General features: G+C 39.0%; 1 protein-coding gene across 1 annotated transcript; it reads right to left on the bottom strand.

Moving 5' to 3' along the window:
• Positions 1–5,411: 5,411 nt before the first annotated feature.
• LOC149088182 (uncharacterized) lies at positions 5,412–16,093 on the bottom strand. The gene is made up of 7 exons (XM_089252793.1): positions 16,036–16,093; positions 14,466–14,513; positions 9,526–9,636; positions 8,111–8,158; positions 7,543–7,596; positions 7,061–7,213; positions 5,412–6,233 (listed from the first exon to the last, which is right to left on the bottom strand). The coding sequence occupies exons 1-7, from the start codon at positions 16,070–16,072 to the stop codon at positions 5,890–5,892; spliced, it is 795 nt and encodes a 264-aa protein (XP_089108919.1). The 5' UTR covers positions 16,073–16,093; the 3' UTR covers positions 5,412–5,889.
• Positions 16,094–21,325: the final 5,232 nt, after the last annotated feature.

Raw genomic sequence — 21,325 nt, 5'->3', positions numbered from 1 at the left:
TGAGTCCACGTACGCTCTATCTTGGGTATCTGACGCAGTATGCCATGCGATCCACACGTAGTAATATAAAGCTTCTTAATTATTACGAAATCCCTCTATAGTAAACATTCACCTACCTCGGAAATCGAGAATATTTTTAATAACTTTAGACAATTCAAATCAAGATTGTGTACGCGAACACGGTTCAGGAGGTCACGGTTCGAAACCCTGTTGGAGATATAGATAGTGAGCCTCCCCTCCTAACCAGAACATTGCCCGCCGCTCTGTCTCAGCGAGAAGAGATATAAGAACCGTTCGATATCTGATTTAAACCATTGATCTTGGTTTAATCATGTCTAGAGCCCGGATTATATGCACTAAAAAAGTGACGAAATATGCTCTAAAAATATGCAAATATGCACTTAAAAATGCCAAAATATGCACTTAAAAATGCCAAAATATGCACTTAAAAATGCCAAAATATGCACTTGGTGAAAATATGCAAAAGGTGAAAATTATCAAAAATGAGAAAATATACATTTAAAAAAATCACTATGCAAAAAAGCAGATATGCTTTTAAAATGAATATTTTCTATTTCTTATAGTGCATATTCATTTACAAAAAATTACCCCCGCATTTACCTGCATAGGCAAAAAACTTCTACATATTTTTTATTTAGGCATTTTTAATTTCTAGTTTGTTGTAGCTGCTCAGTAACGGAATAACCAGTAATAAAAGAATTTCAACACTATTTCTAAAAGAATCGAACGCTTTTGACAATTTTCAAAAAATAGTCTTAATAATAGCGCACTTGATATTTGGAAAATATGAACATCTCTATAAATTCCCTAAATTCCAACTGCGGCAGAGAAAAACCGATGTTATAAAAATAGTGAAAAACCCCCCTCAGATGCGGTCACCCTTCTTTTACGGCCAAATAATATTTTCCCCTTGTATAACAGAAGTATTCATTTCAAATCCCTGATCAACGGCCACCCCTCATTTACGAAAAAATTTTTTTTATCCCTCCCGTGAACGCAAAAGAGAGGTTTTACTGTATTATTAGAAATATTTATTTGAAAGATCATAAAAAAAGTGTGTGATTACGCTTGAATAAACTTTCAAAAATATGCATTTATTCTGAAAATTCTTCGATTTTATGCATTAATGCTAAAAAAGGCCAAAATATGCAAATGCATATAATCCGGGCTCTAATCAGTGATGGTAACCTCTTCCAGCGAAATTTCCCTCAAAAATTTCCCTTTTGACAAAATTTTTCCCAGGCATTATGAAAAATGTGCTACCATCTAGCGGGAATGTGATAACATCGTTTACAGATTGTGAAATGCTTTTGAGAGAGCTTCGTTCTGGAGTAAAAATACTCCTTCAATAGTTTTATGTAATCTTTTTTATAGGTGGAGTTAGAATCAGAGCCGTCTTAAGAGTATCATGGGCCCCCGGGCCAAGTGGTTTTTCGGAGGACCTACATGGTAAATCCTAGAAAATTTCAACCGGATCTCATTTTTGTGAGGCCGTGCCCGAGTGGGCCCATGCGTTAAGATGTGCACTGCTTTGAATTGTCTGTAATAATGCACTTCGAATCACTTAAATGATTCGGAAATGCACTTCGAGTCACTTAAATGATTCGGAAATGCACTTCGAGTCACTTAAATGATTCGGAAATGCACTTCGAGTCACTTAAATGATCTGGAAATGTGATATGGAAGCGGGCCGCGGGCCAGTCGAGCGATCTGGAAATGCATTTCTCTTGAATTATCTGTAATGCACTTCGAATAACTTTCATGATTTGGAAACTTAAATGATAGGGAAACGCACTTCGAATCACTTAGATGATCTAAAAATGTAATGTGGAAGCGGCTAGTCGAGTGATATAGAAATGTGCCCCCGGGCAATTTAAGTGATCTAGAAATGTACTTGGGTCCGCTAATGTAATCTGGATATGAGCAGTTTTCGGTTTAAATAACTTGGAAATGTGCCGCGAGCCACTGAAGTAATCTGGAAGAGTGCCCGAGGTCACTTAAATGATTGATAATCATTCGTGGGCCACTTGATTGTTTTGATTGTTCCTCTGAATCATGGGCCACATCAGATGATTCGGAGGACCACATTTGTCCCACGAGTTATGAGTTGAGCATCCACTGTGTCGTACATTCATAGACATAATCGTTGATCGTCGTTTATCGATACACGATCGTATGAATATTCTTTAACTAAATAGCACAAAATATCTATAAGTCTATCGTCATGCAATTTGCTACCTAGTGAGTTGTGCCGGACGTGTGAGTGTACCTAACAATCTGAATGCGTATATAGTGATGTGTCTGATTTTTCAGTGCTGCCATCTATATCTCAGAAGTAAAGTGAAAGTAGTGTAATGATTGAATATTTGTACCGTTTGTAGGCCTGTTGCTCCTCTGTGGCAGGACATTTTAAGGGAGATGGGCTCGCGTTCGCGCCTCGAAGTTCGGAACCACAGAAAACCAACTTTATCCATCAGTGGGTTAGAACCCGGGACCTCACGATGCGAGTCCGTCACTACGATTACTCGACCACCTCGCGGCTATAAGTACATACTGCTATTATAGAGTGTTTTGTTTAGACATCAACCCTGTGAGGACAAATAGTTCGAGTGAGAATATCCCAATCGTATAGAAATTTCTTTTTCCTCCTGGAATGGCACCATCTATCTTCCAAAAGTCGAAATACCTGCATGTGGTTGTTTTTTTATGTTTTTAAAATGAACATAATCACCATTTTTATCACGTCAATTGTGAACCATATCATAATTTGCCAAAAACGTTTTTATTGTATCAAGTGACAACCATTGCCGTCTTAACACATGGGCCCACCTGCGCGGGTGGCTTCAAAAAAATGAGGAATAGTTGAATTTTTCGAGAATTTGCAGGTAGGGGGATTCAGAAAAATAACTTGGCTCCAAGGGACTATGATTTGGGTCCAGAACTAGGGTTATCGCCACACTCCCCTACACATACAAACAAACTATCCAGGTCACTCTTTTGGACACTCATTAACCTGGTTCCCAGGGCCTAAACGTGATGTTTGGTCAGTCGCGGTAAGCACACATTTTGGTTCCACCTTGAAGGAGAGGTTAAACGATAAAATTTGTGCCTCCCTCTGGTCCGGCGCCCGTCACACAATTCCACCTGCTCTTTCTTCCCCTCCCCCAGTTGCGACCCCGCTGGTCTCTTACTCTCTAGGTTACCGTTTTGGTCACGCTCATTCTTGTAAACTCTTTACGTCACTTACTGACCTAGTTCCTCGCTCTCTAGGCAGCGGTGGATGTATGGCTTTATTGCCTGGGAGCTATAGAAATTTTAATGCCCTTCTCCCATTCTGCTAAACCACCCATTCCTCAAAATTGTCTCCCTGCGCTATATATATATATACCCCTCTTCCCTGTGATTACGCCACTGATAATAAAGTACAAGACTTTTCGTAGTTTCCCGCAATACAAAGTACTGTATTAATGGATCTTCACATCCCGGGTGCCATGCCCCTAGGCTGAGATCTTTAGAGAGCCCCTCTATAGTGAATTTATGGGGGTGTAAAAGACAAAAATGATATGATTTTCCCCGGGCTGGAGCCCTGCCAACCCTACCCTTGTGGGGACCATGACTGTTTGTTGTTGTTAGGAACCATCGAGTCGATTTCGACTCCTGCTGACTCTATAGAAAAAGGGCTCCAGGTCACTCTCTCAAAAGAGTGACCTGGATAGTTTGTTTGTATGTGTAGGGGAGTGTGGCGATAACCCTAGTTCTGGACCCAAATCATAGTCCCTTGGAGCCAAGTTATTTTTCTATAGATAATGGCTCTCCAAGCTGGTCTGTCATTCACAGCATGTCTCAGTACCATGACTGTACTTATATAATAAACCTTTCATTGGTATTTCTTACCGATTCGAAATTACAGTATTTCAGCCCGTGCAAAAACAAAAAATATCGGGGATCTTCCCCGGGCCCATGGGTTACGTACGCTGTGTGACCGTGCTCTGAGCAACAAAGGAAATAACGTGCTTTGTGCGACCAAGATAAATATCGTCGCACGTGCTCTGAGCGACCGAATACTTTTCTATTCTTTACATCGACAATAGAGGACCGGTCCTTATAAAGTAATATTATAATTGCCAGTGATTATTGGCTGCCAATCAGTTCGAATGTAAATTCCTCTATTGCCGGGTATTCCCTTTTTTCGCTGTACTGTATATATATATGTATGATTGTTGACGTTTTGGCCAATCGCCAAGCCAACATAATTTCAGTAAGTCGAATTATTTCTACGTCAGAAACTAGAATTTAAAGATTAACTGCAGTTCACTCAGATGAAAACGCAGACATCTAGCTAATTATAGCAAATAAGAGTTTAGCACAGGAATTTCCAAATAGTGTGCCACGAGGTTAATTTGATAGATGTGCCATAGGACATCTTTAGAGTAACAATGCATTCAAAATACCTATTAGGTTTTTAATTCACGGTATGTCGCGCGGCACTTTGAACATCGTGCTGCCATGCAGCGCAGTCTTCAATTACATTATTTGGTATTCTAAATTAAATCCAGAGTAAAAATTTTGCTTTTGATGCATGGTGCGGGATTAAATGCTGTATAATATAAAGAAGGGGAATCTCAAGTCGTGTACACAAATCTCACGACAAGTTGTCTCTATTATCGAAGAAATACCCCAAGAAAAAATTGGTCCCAGTGAAGAATGAAGAAGAGTTTGGCCGTTCACAGATCACGACTGGTTTTATCTTGATCTCACAGAGCACGACACCGGCCCATGGACCGGAGCCTCGTGAGCCCCACCCTTCTGGATGACCTATGGAATCAAAATCGAGTTCGAGTGTTAATTCACTCGACACTGCTGTAGAAACATTTCAATTCTAGTCTGAAATGTTAGTTTTGACCACGACTACATGTGAAAATCGATTCTGATACAATTGATATCTAAAATCCCCTTCGGATCATTTCGCTATCGTTAAATAATAAGATGGAAGGATCAGAACAAATATGATAATAGTATATATCACTCCTTTCAAATCATCTCTACAAATCTCTGATGTCAGTAAAAAACTTTCTTAAAGAGTTATATCATGCTAAAATGTACATAATAATTTGTATTGCAACAATAAGCCATTCTATAGAAAACGACAAAATAAGAGAGGAAACGATATATTCAGAAAATATAAACATCCGTGATTTATTCATATTCAAATCTTTTTTTTCTTTTCTCTAATCAATCACGATCAAAAATAATCATAATAAAGATATCATCATGAAAATCGGCAACATAAGGATCGTTACAATATGCTTTGGCAAATAACTGCCTTGCCATAATAAACAGAACTTGTATTTTTTTTTAATTTTTAAGCTGGTTGAGAATAATTGCTTTGCCATTTCAGTTAAGCTGGAGAAGAATTTAAAAAAAAAAAAGTTATACTAGAACTAGTTTCTTAGCTGTTAACTAGCTGTCCCGCCGAGACGTAAAGTCATTAGTGCCTTTTGAAGACACGACGAAGTCTCCGGTACAGCCGCCGGAACCAATTCTTCCTCTTCGCCGTCTTTCTCTGTCCAGCAACTGGTCTGCAGGTTTCCAAGTGCTCCGTTGCCTTAACATTGGCATCTTCTCTCATGTCTAAACGGTCAGAGAATTTCACATTATTAAACCGAAGTTACCCCCACGGGTGATATCAGAGCGTTTTCACATTTCCATCGAATTTTATAAAATTTATGTATTTATCCTCGAAGAAAAGCGTGGGTGGAATTTTCCTATCGAATTTTCAATGATCAAAGATTTATCGGAATTTGTTCTCGTTTTGTTTATCCTTCAAATTAGGGACGAAATCACATTTACTTTCCTTCAATATATAAATTATGATTCGAGCGTTGGTAAAAAAATGAAATAAATAGATAAAACAAAATAAAATACGATAAAGGGAGAGAGGTTATATTTTCGGTAAAGGATGAAACAGTCAAACATGAAAATTAAATCAGCGTCGAATTTTTCAGAATTAAATCGATCGTGACACTTACAATTTTCGGAGATCACCATGTTTTGTTTTTCTCCGACTGAGTCCTGTATTTTCGTGGGCTCCTTGTCGACCGTTTCCACGACTGCTTGGACCAAACTTTCTATCACGGCCAACGTTTCGTCTTTGATTTTGTCCTGGGGCTCCGGTACCGAGCGAGAAATCCCGTCAGTTCCATTCGGAGCTGCTGAAATTTGAATATTCCCTTCAGATATGGGTGTCTTGAATACCAAAAATTTGTAGGTGAGCTGGTACATCAATATTTGCCGCGAGTTTGCCATTTGTTATTATTTCATTTAAGCAAGAAAGTTTATTTGGAAGTTGTGAAATTGTTGATACTATATTTGTTTCCTGTTCGAATATTACTTAAATAACGGCATTTTCCGAACATTCTACCTTCGCGCCATCCACGTTAATCAGATGAGAATTTTAAATATGTATCTCTTGGCACCTCTACGCGGTCCCTCTAAGAATTCTGCTCGTGCCCCCACCCCAATTTTCCACACACTAGCTGGGAATCACAATCCTATTGCAATTTTCAATAGCATTTAATCCGCTAAAATTGCGGACCATGTAGAACCCATGGATATATAGAATAATGAGACTTTGAACGGGCTTCGGACTACGGGTGACGGTCTCGTGATGTTTATCCTCAACAATTTGAAGCGAGGAAAAGATTCAAATATTTCGTCTCGCAGAGGAGTATGAAAATGACCATTGTCAGTGATATGGAGTCGTATTAACGGGACTTTACGATGTTCTAAGCTGCGCATGCATTAGCAATCGGTGTATATGGGATACACCGATTTTCACGCATAGTAAAACCAGGTCAACGCAAGAAAAAACAAAGTAAGAGGGAACGATGTCCGCAAATGTTACGAGGAATGGAATGTTTACGAGATGTATATATGGTCAAGTACTGTGGTGGTAATACTAATGTAATTGTACTAATTCTGTAAGCAAAACAAGCAAAACTCCGAATATATTATATATAACTAGAATTTTTTTTTGTACCTGCATCAACTTCTTCGAAAAGCCAACTCCCTAAGCTCATTTCCTCAGACTGTGGCTCCGCCGAGAGGAGTTCGAAGACTGTAGAGAGTTCGAGACTGTGAGATTCACCTCTTGTTGATGCGTCCGAAGAGATATTTTCCTCCTTATCTCGATCTGAAAGATCCCAAGCAAAGACTCGAATTGATTGGAAAATGACAAAGAAAATCGATTGATTCATATCGAGAAAATGTTGGAAACTTGTTCTAATAGATTCGCGTCTTTTATTCGAGGCAACTCAAATTACAGTAATTTCTAGTCAAAGACACGTGAGAGAATTCAACGATTCCTCGAAGAACCCGAATCTAACGGTAAGCAAAAAGAAATTCCCTTTTCCTGTTCGCTTATACCCCGAAACTTGTACACGACGGATTCGGGAAAAGTATGAGAATTTAATTTACAGAATAAATTCAATGTGGCTTAAATAACAAATAATTTTCATTTACCATCACATTCCGAGCTTTCATTTTCAGTGTCTGATTCTTCCAGTTGCTGGTATTCTAGTCGCAAAGGAGAGAGGGAAGCAAAATATATACATTATTCGTTATTTAAAATCTAGAAGCCAACAATAGAGTTTTTTTTTAAATCTTTCTTATTTCGCGCTTATTGATCGTTTTGTTCGCGGTGAAAAATGAAATCCCGATTCATTTCGGGTGTAGGGAGATAGTTATCAGGGAACATTTTGAATCTGTTAGCCAAACACAGAACATGTCTTCGTGTAATATGTCCCTAGAATAGCAGCATCAACTGTGCAATTTATTCTCTTTAATTCGAGCTTAATAGGAGTAATCTCTCTGTTTGAGGGTGCTTTAGTTATACACAACATGATTAGTAGTCGGTTTTTCGCCACTGTTTCTTTCGAATTCAGCGGGTGCTAAAAGCCAAGATTTGCCTTTCAATCACCCTGAAGCCAATTTCAGCAATTTACGGTTGATGCCGTCACATACGCATCCATAATTCCATAAACAATATGAATTCAACGTTGATGAAATAACATGTATAACTTTCATTTACCTGGGATGCTTTCGCCGTCAGAGTACTCCTCTTCGAGCCTCGTGTACCCTATTCATAAAGAGAAAGAGAAACATCATATGCATTATTCATTATTTGAATCTACACGTTAGCAGCGAAATGTTAATAGAATCGCTATATCGGGGCACATCAATTTCTATACATTATTTCTTCTCTACGGAAAGAGCGCATTTCAATATGCTCTTCATATCCAGGGACCCTTAACCACCCCGTAAGGAAATGATTTTCCGTCCTATACTTGTGAGTGCTAATGGTAAAATTTTCCGATAAAAAATAAATCATACATAATTTTTCTATGATTTTGAAACCCTCCCTGAAAAGGCGTGTGTTCTTCAAAAGAAAAATAAATGTTATGGAAGAACAGTAAAAACACTAACTAAAGTGCTATTAAGGCCTTTCATTGGCGAACGCAGGAGGTGTCTAACCACCGACAAGCCGAGATTATAGTGTTCTCTTGCGGGAAAAAACGTAACTCCTCCACCCCCCCCCCCCCACGAGAACAACTCAAAAAATTGAACACTTCCCCCTTGAGAAAATTCTGCCTACGCCTATGCAGCCTTTATCTCATCAACTGTTCGTCGTAGAGGTATAATTCCAGCTTAAAAATGCTCAAAAGGTGTTCAAAAATTACCCTGTACCAGTTTTGAAAGTGAAAATACAGTGCGTCACAAACAAAATATCTAAATTTTTATACGGACACCTAGTTCTCTAACTTCCAATTAAAAAGTTTTTTACCCTGTATCTCCTGAGGCCAATAGAAAAAATTCCAAGTTTCTGAGTGCAATATTCGCTCAAATATTTTTGAATTCAAACAGAAAAATAAATGTTATGAAAGAACAGCAAAACTATCCGACAACGCTTTTTTTCTCATTTATGCTGCCCTCTCACAACTTTTCCCCAATCTTTGAATTCATATATCTCAGTTTATATTTTTATTTCGTTATACACTTTATTTTCACTCTCAATACTGATACAGGGTAATTTATGAACGCCTTTCGAGCATTTTCTAAATTGAAACTATACCGCTACGAAGAACGGTTGACGAGATAAAGGCCGCATTATCACTTACAGGACACCCTGTATGTTACGATTTTGTTTTTCTTTCATCATCTAGTTCTTTCATTCTGGAACACAAATTGGTTAACGGAATGTGGAGTTGCGGCTAAGTTAGATTTGGGAAATGCCTTCTACTCTTGTGTGCGAAAACCATCTGTATGTCCCACGAGATACCTCACGTTCTCATTATACAAATCGTCAAAATATGTATATATATTTTTTTTGCGCGTGTACTCTGAGCATTGAAGATTTATTCGGCGATGGAAAGTAACGCCGAAGGAAACTGTAACTATTTAAACTAAATGTGGAGCCGAAATAAAACACAAAAAACTTTCATTTACCGGGAGGAGTCTCTACGGCGTATTCATCGGATGATTCATCGGTGGTTCCTGTGCTTTCTTCCCTTGTAGAGGGCAGGTCGTCTTTGCTGACCTGGTAGACAGTGCAAATATCTGGAAATAATTTATCACATTAGCTTTGCAGAGAGAGTAAATCGATTTGAAGAAGAAAAACAAACTTTGATCAGTTTGCAGCCATAAGTCCCTATTCCATAAATAAATCACATTTATTACGGAGATGCATTATATATATATATTTACTCGTGACACACTATGATACGCTATGTGACACAGTGTGAGTACACAAAGGGATACCATTTAGAAGGACAACTAAAGGACGAGAGGAACGGAGAATTATTTTACAAAGATCTGCAACGAGAAAACTACGAGTCTTGGGCTATCTGATGAAGAATAAAGAAACTATTTTGATAATAACTGAAAGCAGTGAACATTTCACTAATGATTAGGAAGTAGAATCTGAAATAGAAGCAGACTCAAGTTGAATGGGCCAGCTTAGGCTCCTATACCATATTATATCAATCATCTGGAATCAAGGAGATTTGTGTAAGAGCAATTTTCGACAGTAAAAATCAATGTTCTCGCACACACTATTTTAAAAACAACGCACTCATTCACCCTGTCGTAAGAAACCGGTAGAATAATACAAATGTTCTAGTATATACACTGACATATCAGGATTATAATTTTGTAACCATGAATATATGTATGAGCACATAATATTTGCTCGCAGTTTGTATAGTAATGTGTGTTCCCAGTAATGTGAAAAAGGGAAACTTATGCTATGTAAATAATATATGCGAGTAATTCAAATGTGAATGCCCAGCACTATGAACGGGGAGAGAATAAACAGAGCAGTGGAAGCTTTGTATGTGTGTGTTTTGATCTGTGTGTATGCGAATATTGCATATCCTGTAAAAAGAAAGGGAAGCAAAACTTCTCAGCATAGTGTACGGAATCTTTTTTTCCTCGTTTCTCGTCACAGTGAAGGCGTTGTACATATTTTGTATGTATTGTGTATTTAGATCATTGGAATCTTCCACATCAACATGCCAACTTCAACTTCTTACTTGCCCCACAACACTTCTCCTCACTTCTTTTGAAATCCCAAGCTGCGGTCTCCAGACTTTATGGGAACCACTGGGAGCACGTACAATTTTTATCCCTGGTCATTGGGTTCAGCTATCTATTTTTAGTCAAATGGCTTGTACGTTACATCGACTTGATAGCTGTCTTCATGGGGAGAACGACGCGAATGATTTGATACTTGCGATCACGGCGCAAGGGGAGGGGCCACTACTATTAATCTTTGTTAAGTTTTCCGACACAACCCTACCTCTTTTGAGGTAACGGAAGTAAGGTGCTTTGCATCAGTCCGGGGTTGTGAGCGGTTCTATCTATATCTATCTATCTATCCATCTATATATACATATATATGTATGATATTATGATGCAATGATCATATGATGAGAAAAAATCTAATTACATTAATTTGAGTTTTTCGAATGTGGATAAAAGCAACTGCTCATATCTGTATTTACATCTATTTCACACATTCGCTATTTTGAAATAAATATTGGAACGCTGAACGTATTATACGTCAGTTATGAATGATTGTATAACATATTATACATATAACAAATGAAGAGAGATTCAGAAATTTCAAATATTTTTTTCCGTCACGTACGAAATCTAGGATGAGAAAATTTGTTACCTTCAACGTCCTGTGGCCAGCTCGCCAGTTCGAAGTAATTTGGATCTTCTGGAAATACATGAATGAACTTTATTGCATGAGCACATTTTATAGGACAAAAGTATATTGATTGTTGAATAAAACTGATTAATCGGAAAGGGATTGGCCGGGAAACTCCCATTAAAATAATGACTGTATTTAAAAATGTTTGTGCTATAAATTTATTATAAATTCAATATAAGGAGTCCTAGTGTAGAAGCCTGCCCTACGGACAAGACTATAACCAGAAATAATTTGAGCATTCCATGCGTAGCCCTCCCCCTCTTCCCCATGAATATGGGGTTCTCCTTACACTTTTCATTTGTGACACCCTTCGAATAGCCGGGGACCTCAAAGCGGTGGCTTTGTGGTGAATGTGAATGCGTTATTTTTCCACATACAGAACTTTCATAACAGCCTCAAGAAACGTAGTATGACGTGCAATAATTTATCCTCTACCAAGGCGAAATAACATGTTATGTTACGCTAATAACAGGGCTAATTCAACTTGTGTTTTTTTTTTAACGGAAAATTTTAATTACATAGTGTGCCAGGTGAAAGTCCTGCCCTGGAGGTGACTTTTCAGAATGTGGTCCTCCCTGTAAAAATCATTAAAAAAATAATTTGGAAATGCTTACGGTTTGTGTCTGATGTCGATGACACTACTTCGCTCTGGTGTTGGCTTTGCATCTGAAGCTCTCTTTCATCAGAGCTGGCCTGGCAAACCTCAGCATCAGGAACTGCAAATAATTTTATAATTTTTTAAATCACCCCTCAGCCTCTTATATCAGCCTCTTTTTTATTACATAAGCAGAAAGAAATAAATTTCAAGAATTTAACAAACTTTTTAACCGTTGCCTTAGGGGCGTAGCCAGAAATTTCGTTCAGGGAGGGGACCAATTTCATTTCGGGGGGGGGGGGGGCGAAGCAAAGTGATAGAACAATGGATTTGGCTATCTTTTTCCCCTATTTCGGTAATTTTCTCACTTTTTCGGGGACCAGACCCCCCAAGTCCCCCTCCCCCACTATGCCCTTGCACTGGCCCTAACAGCAATGCTTATTTCATCAGATATTATTTCACCACTTTTCCGTTAAATGGTCTTCTCCTGGCCTAAACCCAGGTTACCATATTTGGCTTTCACTCACTAGTATCGAACTTTTGAAATTGGAGCCCCACGAACGGAAAAGTACCTGATATCATATACATACTTTTTTTCCCGACATTCTTATTTTTTACATAGAAGCATGCTCGCGGCACCTGTTTCGAATCCCGACACACATTCGCGGTTCCTTAGAAAGCCGTTGACAGTGCAAATAGTTGGGCGGAAAAAATTACTCTCATGATCAACGATCCATAATTGATATTTGAAGGGAAAATAGAGTGTATCTTCATATAATATTATGAATATTATCCCTTATCAAGTCTGTGCCACAGTAAATACAGACACAAGATCGTGTCATAGCACCACATAGATTCTACGTAAAAACATGTTCTCCCATCAAGGAAGGAAATAATATGGGTCTCTAATTCTAGGGCTCGGGTAATTGAAGAATAAGTCGTTCTTTTTAACTATCAAATCATTTCACACGAATACAGGAAAGAGCTGGGTAAAAATCCTGTCATGTGGGGTTTTTCCAAAATGGCGTGAAAATCATGAAGGGATTAATAGCATGTGGAATAGCGTTACCTATCTCTTCACCGTCCCGCGATCCTTCCGTTCGGGAATCAACGGTGGTTCCTGTGCTTTCTTTCCTTGTTGAAGGCAGGTCGTCATTGCTGACCTGATGGACCGTGCAAATATCTGGAAATACTTTATCACATTAGCTTTGCAGAGAGAGTAAATGGATTTGAAGAAGAAAAACAAACTTTGATCAGTTTGTAGCCGTAAGGCCCTATTCCATAAAGAAATCACATTTATTACGGAGATGCATTACATATATATATTTACTCGTGACACACTATGATACGCTATGTGACACAGTGTGAGTACACAAAGGGGTACCATTTAGAAGCACAACCAAAGGACGAGAGATCTAATGGGAACGGAAAATTATTTTACAAAGATCTGCAACGAGAAAACTACGAGTCTTGAGCTATCTGATGAAGAATAAAGAAACTATTTTGATAATAATTGAAAGCAGTGAACATTTCATTAATGATTAGGAAGTAGAATCTGAAATAGAAGCAGACTCAAGTTGAATGGGCCAGCTTAGGCTCCTATACCATATTATATCAATCATCTGGAATCAAGGAGATTTCTGTAAGAGCAATTTTCGAGAGTAAGAATCAATGTCCCGCACACACTATTTTAAAAACAACGCACTCATCGACCCTGTCGTAAGAAACCGGAAGAATAATACAAATGTTCTAGTATATACACTCACATATCAGGATTATAATTTTGTAATCATGAATATGTGTATGAGCACATGATATTTGCTCCCAGTATGTATAGCAATGTTTATGTGCATTCCCAATTATGTGAAAAAGGGAAACTTATGCTATGTAAATAAGTAATTCAAATGTGTGAATGCCCAGCACTACGAACGGAGACTGTTTGATCATTCTCGTCAAACAGAGAGAATAAACAGAGCAATGGAAGCTTTGTATGTGTTTTCATCTGTGTGTGTGCGTATATTGCATATCCTGTAAAAATAAAGGGAAGCAAAACTTCTCAGCATTGTGTGCGGAAGTTTTTTTTCTTCGTTTCTCGTAACAGTGAAGGTGTTGTACATATTTTGTATGTATTGTGTATTTAGATCATTGGAATCTTCCACATCAACATGCCAACTTCATCTTCTTACTTGCCCCACAACACTTCTCCTGACTTCTTTTGAAATCCCAAGCTGCCGTCGCCAGCCTTTATGTGCCACTGGGAGCACGTGCAATTTTTATCCCTGGTCATTGGGTTCAGCTATCCATTTTTAGTCAAATGGCTTGTACGTTACATCGACTTGATAGCTGTCTTCATGGCGAGAACGACGCGAATAATTTGATATTTGCGATCACGGAGCAACGGGAGGGGCCACTACTATTAATCTTTGTTAAGTTCTCCGACACAACCCTACCTCTTTTGAGGTAACGGAAGTAAGGTGCTTTGCATCAGTCCGGGGTTGTGAGCGGTTCTATCTATATCTATATATATATATATGATATTATGATGCAATGATCATATGATGAGAAAATAATTACCTTCGGTTGACGGTGGCCAGCTGGACAGCGAGAACAAATCCTTATTCACTATAAATATATGAACGAATACATTTTAAAAATAATAGCAATATTCAGTGCTCAACAAATATAAGGAAGCGAGAACGGACTGGACATTACCGATCACAGCAATGCTTAGACATTTTACATTGAAATTTCTAATTGGGATATAGCATTTTAAAATACCAGAACGTTGATTCGTGTACTGTATTCTTAAAATTTTGATACCGGGACTTTATAACTGCAAAATCATACAGAGAGATGGAGGTATAGCGAATATTTGGGGCGCTTTTGCTCTTGGCCATGACGAACCTACGCTCTGGAATTTTGAATACTTTTGCAGCATTGTTGTTGACAATGATGCCAACCTGAAGCTTAGGCCACACTCGTATTCAGCCTGGCCCCATAGTCATTCACAAATATTTATTTCCAATGTTTTGATTTCCTGTTGCAATGAAGCATGAGTGACATAGACTGGCTACACCATACATGCTCAATCCATGGCCCGTGGGTCAAATGTGGCCCTTGGAGTCATCTGATGCGGCCCGTAACTCAAACATAATTTTGTGAAAATTAACTAAGCGGCACATTTCCACATTACTTAGTGTCTCGTGACATATCCTCAAATCACTTAAGTGACCCGCGGTACACTTTCAATTCACTAAAGTGGTCTGTGGCTTATTTATAAATAACTTGGGTGACCACCGCGTGTTGTGACTGTTGGCGTAGCTCAACCAATGTGTCAGACGGATTGAAACATCGGAAAGGAAGGCGGCTCCTTTAACTTGAGGTGGATGAGATGTCCTGGTAAATATCTCCGACCAGCCTTCCAATGTACCTTCCAGCCTCTAACATTTGACGATCATTGCCAGTGGTGGAGCGGCCACACTACTCGTCCATGACAAAAGTTGGAACGTATTGGGGCATTCTAGACACGTGTAGTGCGATCATGTTTATTACGCTCGTATCAAAAAAAAAAAAAACCACTCTGGGAGTTATTAGGAACATATTTCCAACAACAAGACCATGGGCGGAGATACGTAGTAATACCCAGCGTAAAAGTGGAGTCGACAGATCTAATGTATATGCGTATACATGAATTGACATCCATCATCATCATCATCATCGTGTCCCCCCAGCAATAATGACCGTGCCCCCCCCCCAGACTTCCAAGTCTATCCCCGCCTATGAACAAGACCCGTCACCTGTAATTTTCACTCATTTTACTCGCCTCTCACACGACGCCAAAAGACGCGAGGGCTATATGACTAACACAAGCAATAACGTCTTCCTGGAGAAGGGCATAACACTGGTTAGGGGGAAAATGGGATCTCTACACTACAGGCTCAAGGCAGTTACTTCAAAACAGGTAAAGGATATTTCACTTGTCACGTTATCGATTGTGACCAACGTCCATTTTTATGATACGCAAATATTGACTATAAACGAGACCTCAAACTAAAATTCAAACACCGCTCTGCCCGCATTACACGTAAAAACCGTTGTAAGTTAAAATTTCGATTTCAGGTAAAAAGTTAAAAAATTATCTCACCTTTCTCACTACCTGCACTGATCTCCCAGCTGACCATACCAAGCAGGTCAATCTTTTGATTGTCTGGAAATAAATTATTATGGAAAAAAAATTACATACACAGGAAATATTCAGGTTTTGTTTACAGTCCGTCCTAAAAGTAAGTGTTTGGTCTCTAAGTGTGATATTACTTGAAAACAGTGATTATTAGCCGTCATTCCTCAATCCCTTGCCGTATTGCTCGTAAACCCGCGGGCCCGTTTGCTATCGTATATCTGATTGCCAATCGTATATCTGAGGCTAATTCATCTACGGATCCCTTGACACAGTGATGATAAACCCGCGAGTCTCTTTGCTGATTAATCATCCATTCTTGGCTGTCTTAGTTCCATAAGTTTCTTATACTAGTCTTTCATTTGGCCAGTTTTTTTTTCTTGCTTAATGGTGATTTACTAGAGGATTTCTTACCAGAATTTCTTATTAAACAGCTGGCCCATTGACTATGGTTAGGTATCTTTGGCTCTCTTATTCATTGACATACTATTTTTTTGTATTTGCTCATTAAACCCTTTAAGTGGCAATTATAAATCACTAAACCCTCCTTCAAAATACCATATCTTTCCTTATGAAGTAGGCTTTCTTCCTATTTTCAGCAGGTGAAAACTAGAAGGTTTTCCATTAAGAAATACAAAATGTCTGGAATTGTCACAGTGCTAAAATATGAGGCTTATATGAAGACGAAATATTTCGTCAATACCACTAAAAGAGTTAAGCGGCAGGTCCATCGCCCCGAATGATGATTACACCCATGGGACCCTTACCCTTCTGCAGGGGCCATCATTCTAGTCATCGCTGACCAAATCGAAGTTTTTTACATGAAGACCGTGAGCCACCAAATTCATGAAATGGTATTTAAAACTTTAAGATGGTATATATGATCTGAAATTAATAAATATACAGATCACAAGGACTTGGTGATATACCACAGTTGCGCCTTGATGGAGTGGGGGGGGGGGGGGTACCGAGCTTAAGTCACAATATTATTGAACACTTCCATTCAGTCTAAAAAATTATTTCTTATGATTAAATACTACGCACTTTTATCACAATGTCGAAATCATCAACTTTCCTCTAAAAATTAATTATTCCTTTTTATTAGTTCTGAAATTGTTTTCAATAATTCTGAAACTATTATTTTTCCAATAATTATGAAATTACTATTTTTTTAAATAATCACGAATTTGTTTGCCTCATCCATTCTGAAATTATTTCCTTCATTAACACAAGGGTTCTTAACTATTTGTGCTCCACGGAACTTTTGCTCCAATTAGGCAAAGACCAGGGACCCAAACCACTTGCCATTAAGATGGAGGCCAAGGAACCCCCCATTGCAGAATAATATTCAGCTCTCTAAGGAATCCTGGTTAGGGAAACACTGCATTTGAGTATATTTCCAGCATTTCTGCAAATTATGGGCGCGGTCGATAAGATACTCGCCTAAAGTACAAAAGGATGTTTCGATGCCCGGTTCAATTTTGTCAGAGGCCAGAAGCTTTTCTGACGAAGGGATGCGACAGAAACGGCGACATGAATACAGAGAAAAAGATTGCTATCGCAGGGACAACGCACGAACCTTTCGGCGAATATAAAGAAAGGCTGCCGTAGGAATCGGCAATAACTTGCACGTCCCGGTCGAATTAGTTCTCGGGTGCATAAAATGACCAAAAAAAGATCAATGATCTATTTTCTGTGAGTTACGTAATCATGTATGGCTTTTTTGATGCTGACTCTTACCTTCCTGTAGCATTTAATAATCGGCCCCAGAAGTGGGCCCGGGCCCTAAAATTCGTTATAACAACACTTTGCAATTTATCAGATATACGGGGAATAAGATTGTTTTCTGAATGATGAGATAAACATGATTTTTTTTCTCAAGTGGTCTGACTTCTTAGAAAAGAACGAGGCATTTCCAATTTAAAAGAGCCATCTTTGGTTCAAGTTAGACAAGAAAATATATTCACCATTGTCGTAGTCAATTTCATTTGACATTAGCAGCGTTGAGGTGGGAACGCTGGATGGCCCACGGCTCGAGTGGCCCAACTCCTTCGGAGCTGATTTTCTCCTCTTTCTTTTTTCCGCAAGCTTCGCTGAGGGTAAAGAAAACATAGAATACTTTGAGAATTTCACCACAAAGAAACGATGAGGTTTTATTGTTATCATAATTATGAAACAAGAATGCCGTAGTCAACATTTATCCTTTGCCCCCCCCCCCCTCCAGGTCTTTCATGGTGCCCTCATCGAACCATGGGTCGTCAACTGCACCGTGTCAGTATTGTAGCACTTCCGTTAGTTTACCGTTTTGGTTCCCTTCTAAAGCAGTATTTCTAAACCTCTGGGCCGTGGCCAGGTACATGGCCCACACATTAGTGAAACCTAGCAGAGGGATTCGTCGTTTGATTTTTCTCATTTATTTCCCGCTAGTCGTGTGTGCGATCGGTGCCTTCTGGATAAAGAAGTAAATTAAATCAGGCTGTAGGCTTTCAAAAGTTACACGAGAAACATTCCGCGAGAGTAGGGGTGGCAAACCTTTTACATACTTCCCCGCTTTTACTCCAGGATATGTTAGTTCCCCGTATAATAAATTTACAGTGTTAAAAAAATATTAAATGTAAGATGGTTTGTGAAGGGGCCCTAGATAAAACTTCACGTGAAGTCACGTGCACTTTAGTGGGCTCTATATTACCATAACTTTTCAAAGGTCTATCTATAATCTAATAAAAAAATAAAATCTATTTCAAGCCCCCGCGACAGGAAATTTTTGGGATACTCTTCAATAATAAATATGCAGTTAAAAATAGATAATAAGATTCCTCGAAGGTCTCTCCCCCAAGGCTGGGGAGCTCCTCTCAGTCTCCTACATGGTAGCTGAACGCTTTGGCGGATAATAAAGCTCCTCATATAGGATCGCTAGGGCCGAGGGGTTTAGTCCCCCCCCCCGCAAAAAAATTATCAGGGCAGTACATTTTTACGATACGAAAACATTGCGGCCCTCAACTACAGCTTATATGTATAACCCTCAACTGTAGCCCTCAATTGTAGGCCCTCAACTATAGCTATATGCATGCATGCCCTTCAAAAGGGATTCGGCAACGCTCTCGTTTCAAGAAACACATTCATTGCTTCTCAATCTGTTGCCATATGCCCCCCCCCCCCACATTGCAGTTCTGCGATATCCCAAGGGGGAGAGGGGGTGCATGGGTGATAATAAAATTAAATGACAGATGGTTTGAGAGGCCACACAGTGAGCCTTGAAAAAATACAGAACTAGATAAAACTTTCAAGGAATCTAGCCCACAGGTACAAGGCCACCTTCATGGATGCCCCCCCCCCCTCCATAAACGGTAATGGTCTGGGGTTGAACTACATATCGGGAGAGGGTCGGGCAGCGCGCCATATCATTAAGAATTTGGTAAGCACTGTTATTTTCGAATGCATGTAAATATGTACAATGTTGCTTCTCTATAGGATTAGGTATCTCTTCTGGGATGGAGGGGGCACGACAAGAAACCCTGGTCTAGAGGGGGAAGGGAAGCCACAGGCAAAAAAAAATATTTTGATAAACCACTCTATATATACATACTTAATTCTACGATTTCGGGTAAACAACATGGTGGCAATTTTTTTCCATCGCCAAGATTTAATTCAATACTCAATTCTCATATAAACGCGTCAGTTAAAATGTATTTTAACGAACGGCCACGAAAAGATTGCGGATCAAATATTGAACTTCTCGACAGCGATTACGTGAAATTCAACGGATGAATTTTTAAGTCGTTAAATTAAATAAATTCATCGATTAATTTATTTTTAAACGGTTGAAAATTGGGAAAGTACTCACTGAGCTTCTTTTCGATTTTCTTCTCTTCTCTCTCTGCTCTCTTCTCATCATTGTGAGACCTAATGTTCAAAAATCTTCTCATACCTTTCAAAAAGCCCATCTTTAGGGATTCAACTTGAACACAAATTCAGTGCAACTTCTTTTGATAACTTTCAACAGTTTTTTCTTTTCACTCGTTATAACTTGAGAGTAGCTTGTTCACCATCACATATAATCGTTTTCTGTGAGGAATCATTACCTGTTTCACGCTTTTGCTCCCACTCTGCCCATTGTTGCAACACATTTTCTATTGTTGACCCTTTTTTTTTTGTTCTAATTCAATTTTTTTTTTCCAACAGCCTCCGTCTGTTGCCTTGATTTTTTTTTTTTTAATTCCAAAATGTCGGAAAAATTTGGTTATTTTTTATGGAAAAATAATTACTTTTCTCTACTTTATAACACAGGGTTTAATACAATCGTGGAGATCATAGCTGAGCATTACATTTACTTACCGTACTGACCAAGTCACCGGACGTTATTTTGTATATTTTTCGCTGGGGGTGGATTTGTTCGATGTCCTCGTGGGAAAGTGTATCTGCTCCAACGTATGGTCACAGACGTTTTTAGAGGCGCGACGATGACTAGGCGGGCTATTGTCCAGGGCAGCATGTTCTGATGGGCGGCAATTTGCGAAATGAGTAGTCAAGGAAATTAGTAGAATGGGAGAAGATCGGAAAGATTTGGCTAGCCAACACGCGTTAAAACCATTAATTCGCCTAAAAAGTAAAGGACTGGGTTAGTGAGCGACCAAATGAGTTTACCCAATGAGTTTGCAAGAATGTGACTGATCAAAAGTGACGTCGAAAGCAAGGGATAAGGGCAGTGAGTGACCAAAAGATTTACCTAAATCATGTGCAAGCATGAGATTGACCAATAGAGGGACCAATTCAGTGAGCCACCAAAATGACCAGACCAGTTTGTTTCTCTGCTTGGGGGTCCGCGAGTACTTTGTAAGAGGTTCGTGGAATTATTTTCATTCATTGTAATTGCATGAATGACACATTTTGTGTTGTGAAATTCAAATTTATTCAATTACTTATGGTATGCAAATTAGGTACAAAAGTACATTTTGGATTTTATGGGTGCCATTAGGCGTCAAAATAGGCCTTCTGACGCTACAGGGAGTCTGCAGTGCACTGATCTTCACTACAGTGGGTTTCTATAGACTATAGAGGGTGACACACCAAGAAAGTTTGGGAAACACCCCTCTTAAGAATGTGTAGGTATGGTAGTGACTTAAAAAGTGTGCAAGCGTGGGGGTGACGTGTGGGCATTTCATTCCGGTTATAGTTGGGCAATCAAAACACCCATTCATTTTTGAAAATTTGAAACACCCATTTCGAAAAAGTTAACCTGTCCGTCACCGGGGGTGTC

The sequence above is a fragment of the Pholcus phalangioides genome, unplaced genomic scaffold, assembly GCF_987345545.1.
Source record: "Pholcus phalangioides strain wild (caught in Gottingen) unplaced genomic scaffold, Ppha-v1.0 ptg000003l_1, whole genome shotgun sequence".
Taxonomy (NCBI): domain Eukaryota; kingdom Metazoa; phylum Arthropoda; class Arachnida; order Araneae; family Pholcidae; genus Pholcus; species Pholcus phalangioides.
This window is presented reverse-complemented; position numbering and strand designations above follow the sequence as displayed.

Excerpts from the sequence above, each read along its gene's own strand:
- LOC149088182 (XM_089252793.1), bottom strand. The coding sequence starts at position 16,072 with ATGGTCAGCTGGGAGATCAGTGCAGGTAGTGAGAAAG. Across the intron at positions 7,597-8,110 it reads TGACGGCGAAAGCATCCCAG|AATACCAGCAACTGGAAGAA; the intron begins GTAAATGAAAGT and ends CTTTGCGACTAG. Across the intron at positions 7,214-7,542 it reads TGAAAGCTCGGAATGTGATG|ATCGAGATAAGGAGGAAAAT; the intron begins GTAAATGAAAAT and ends GGGATCTTTCAG.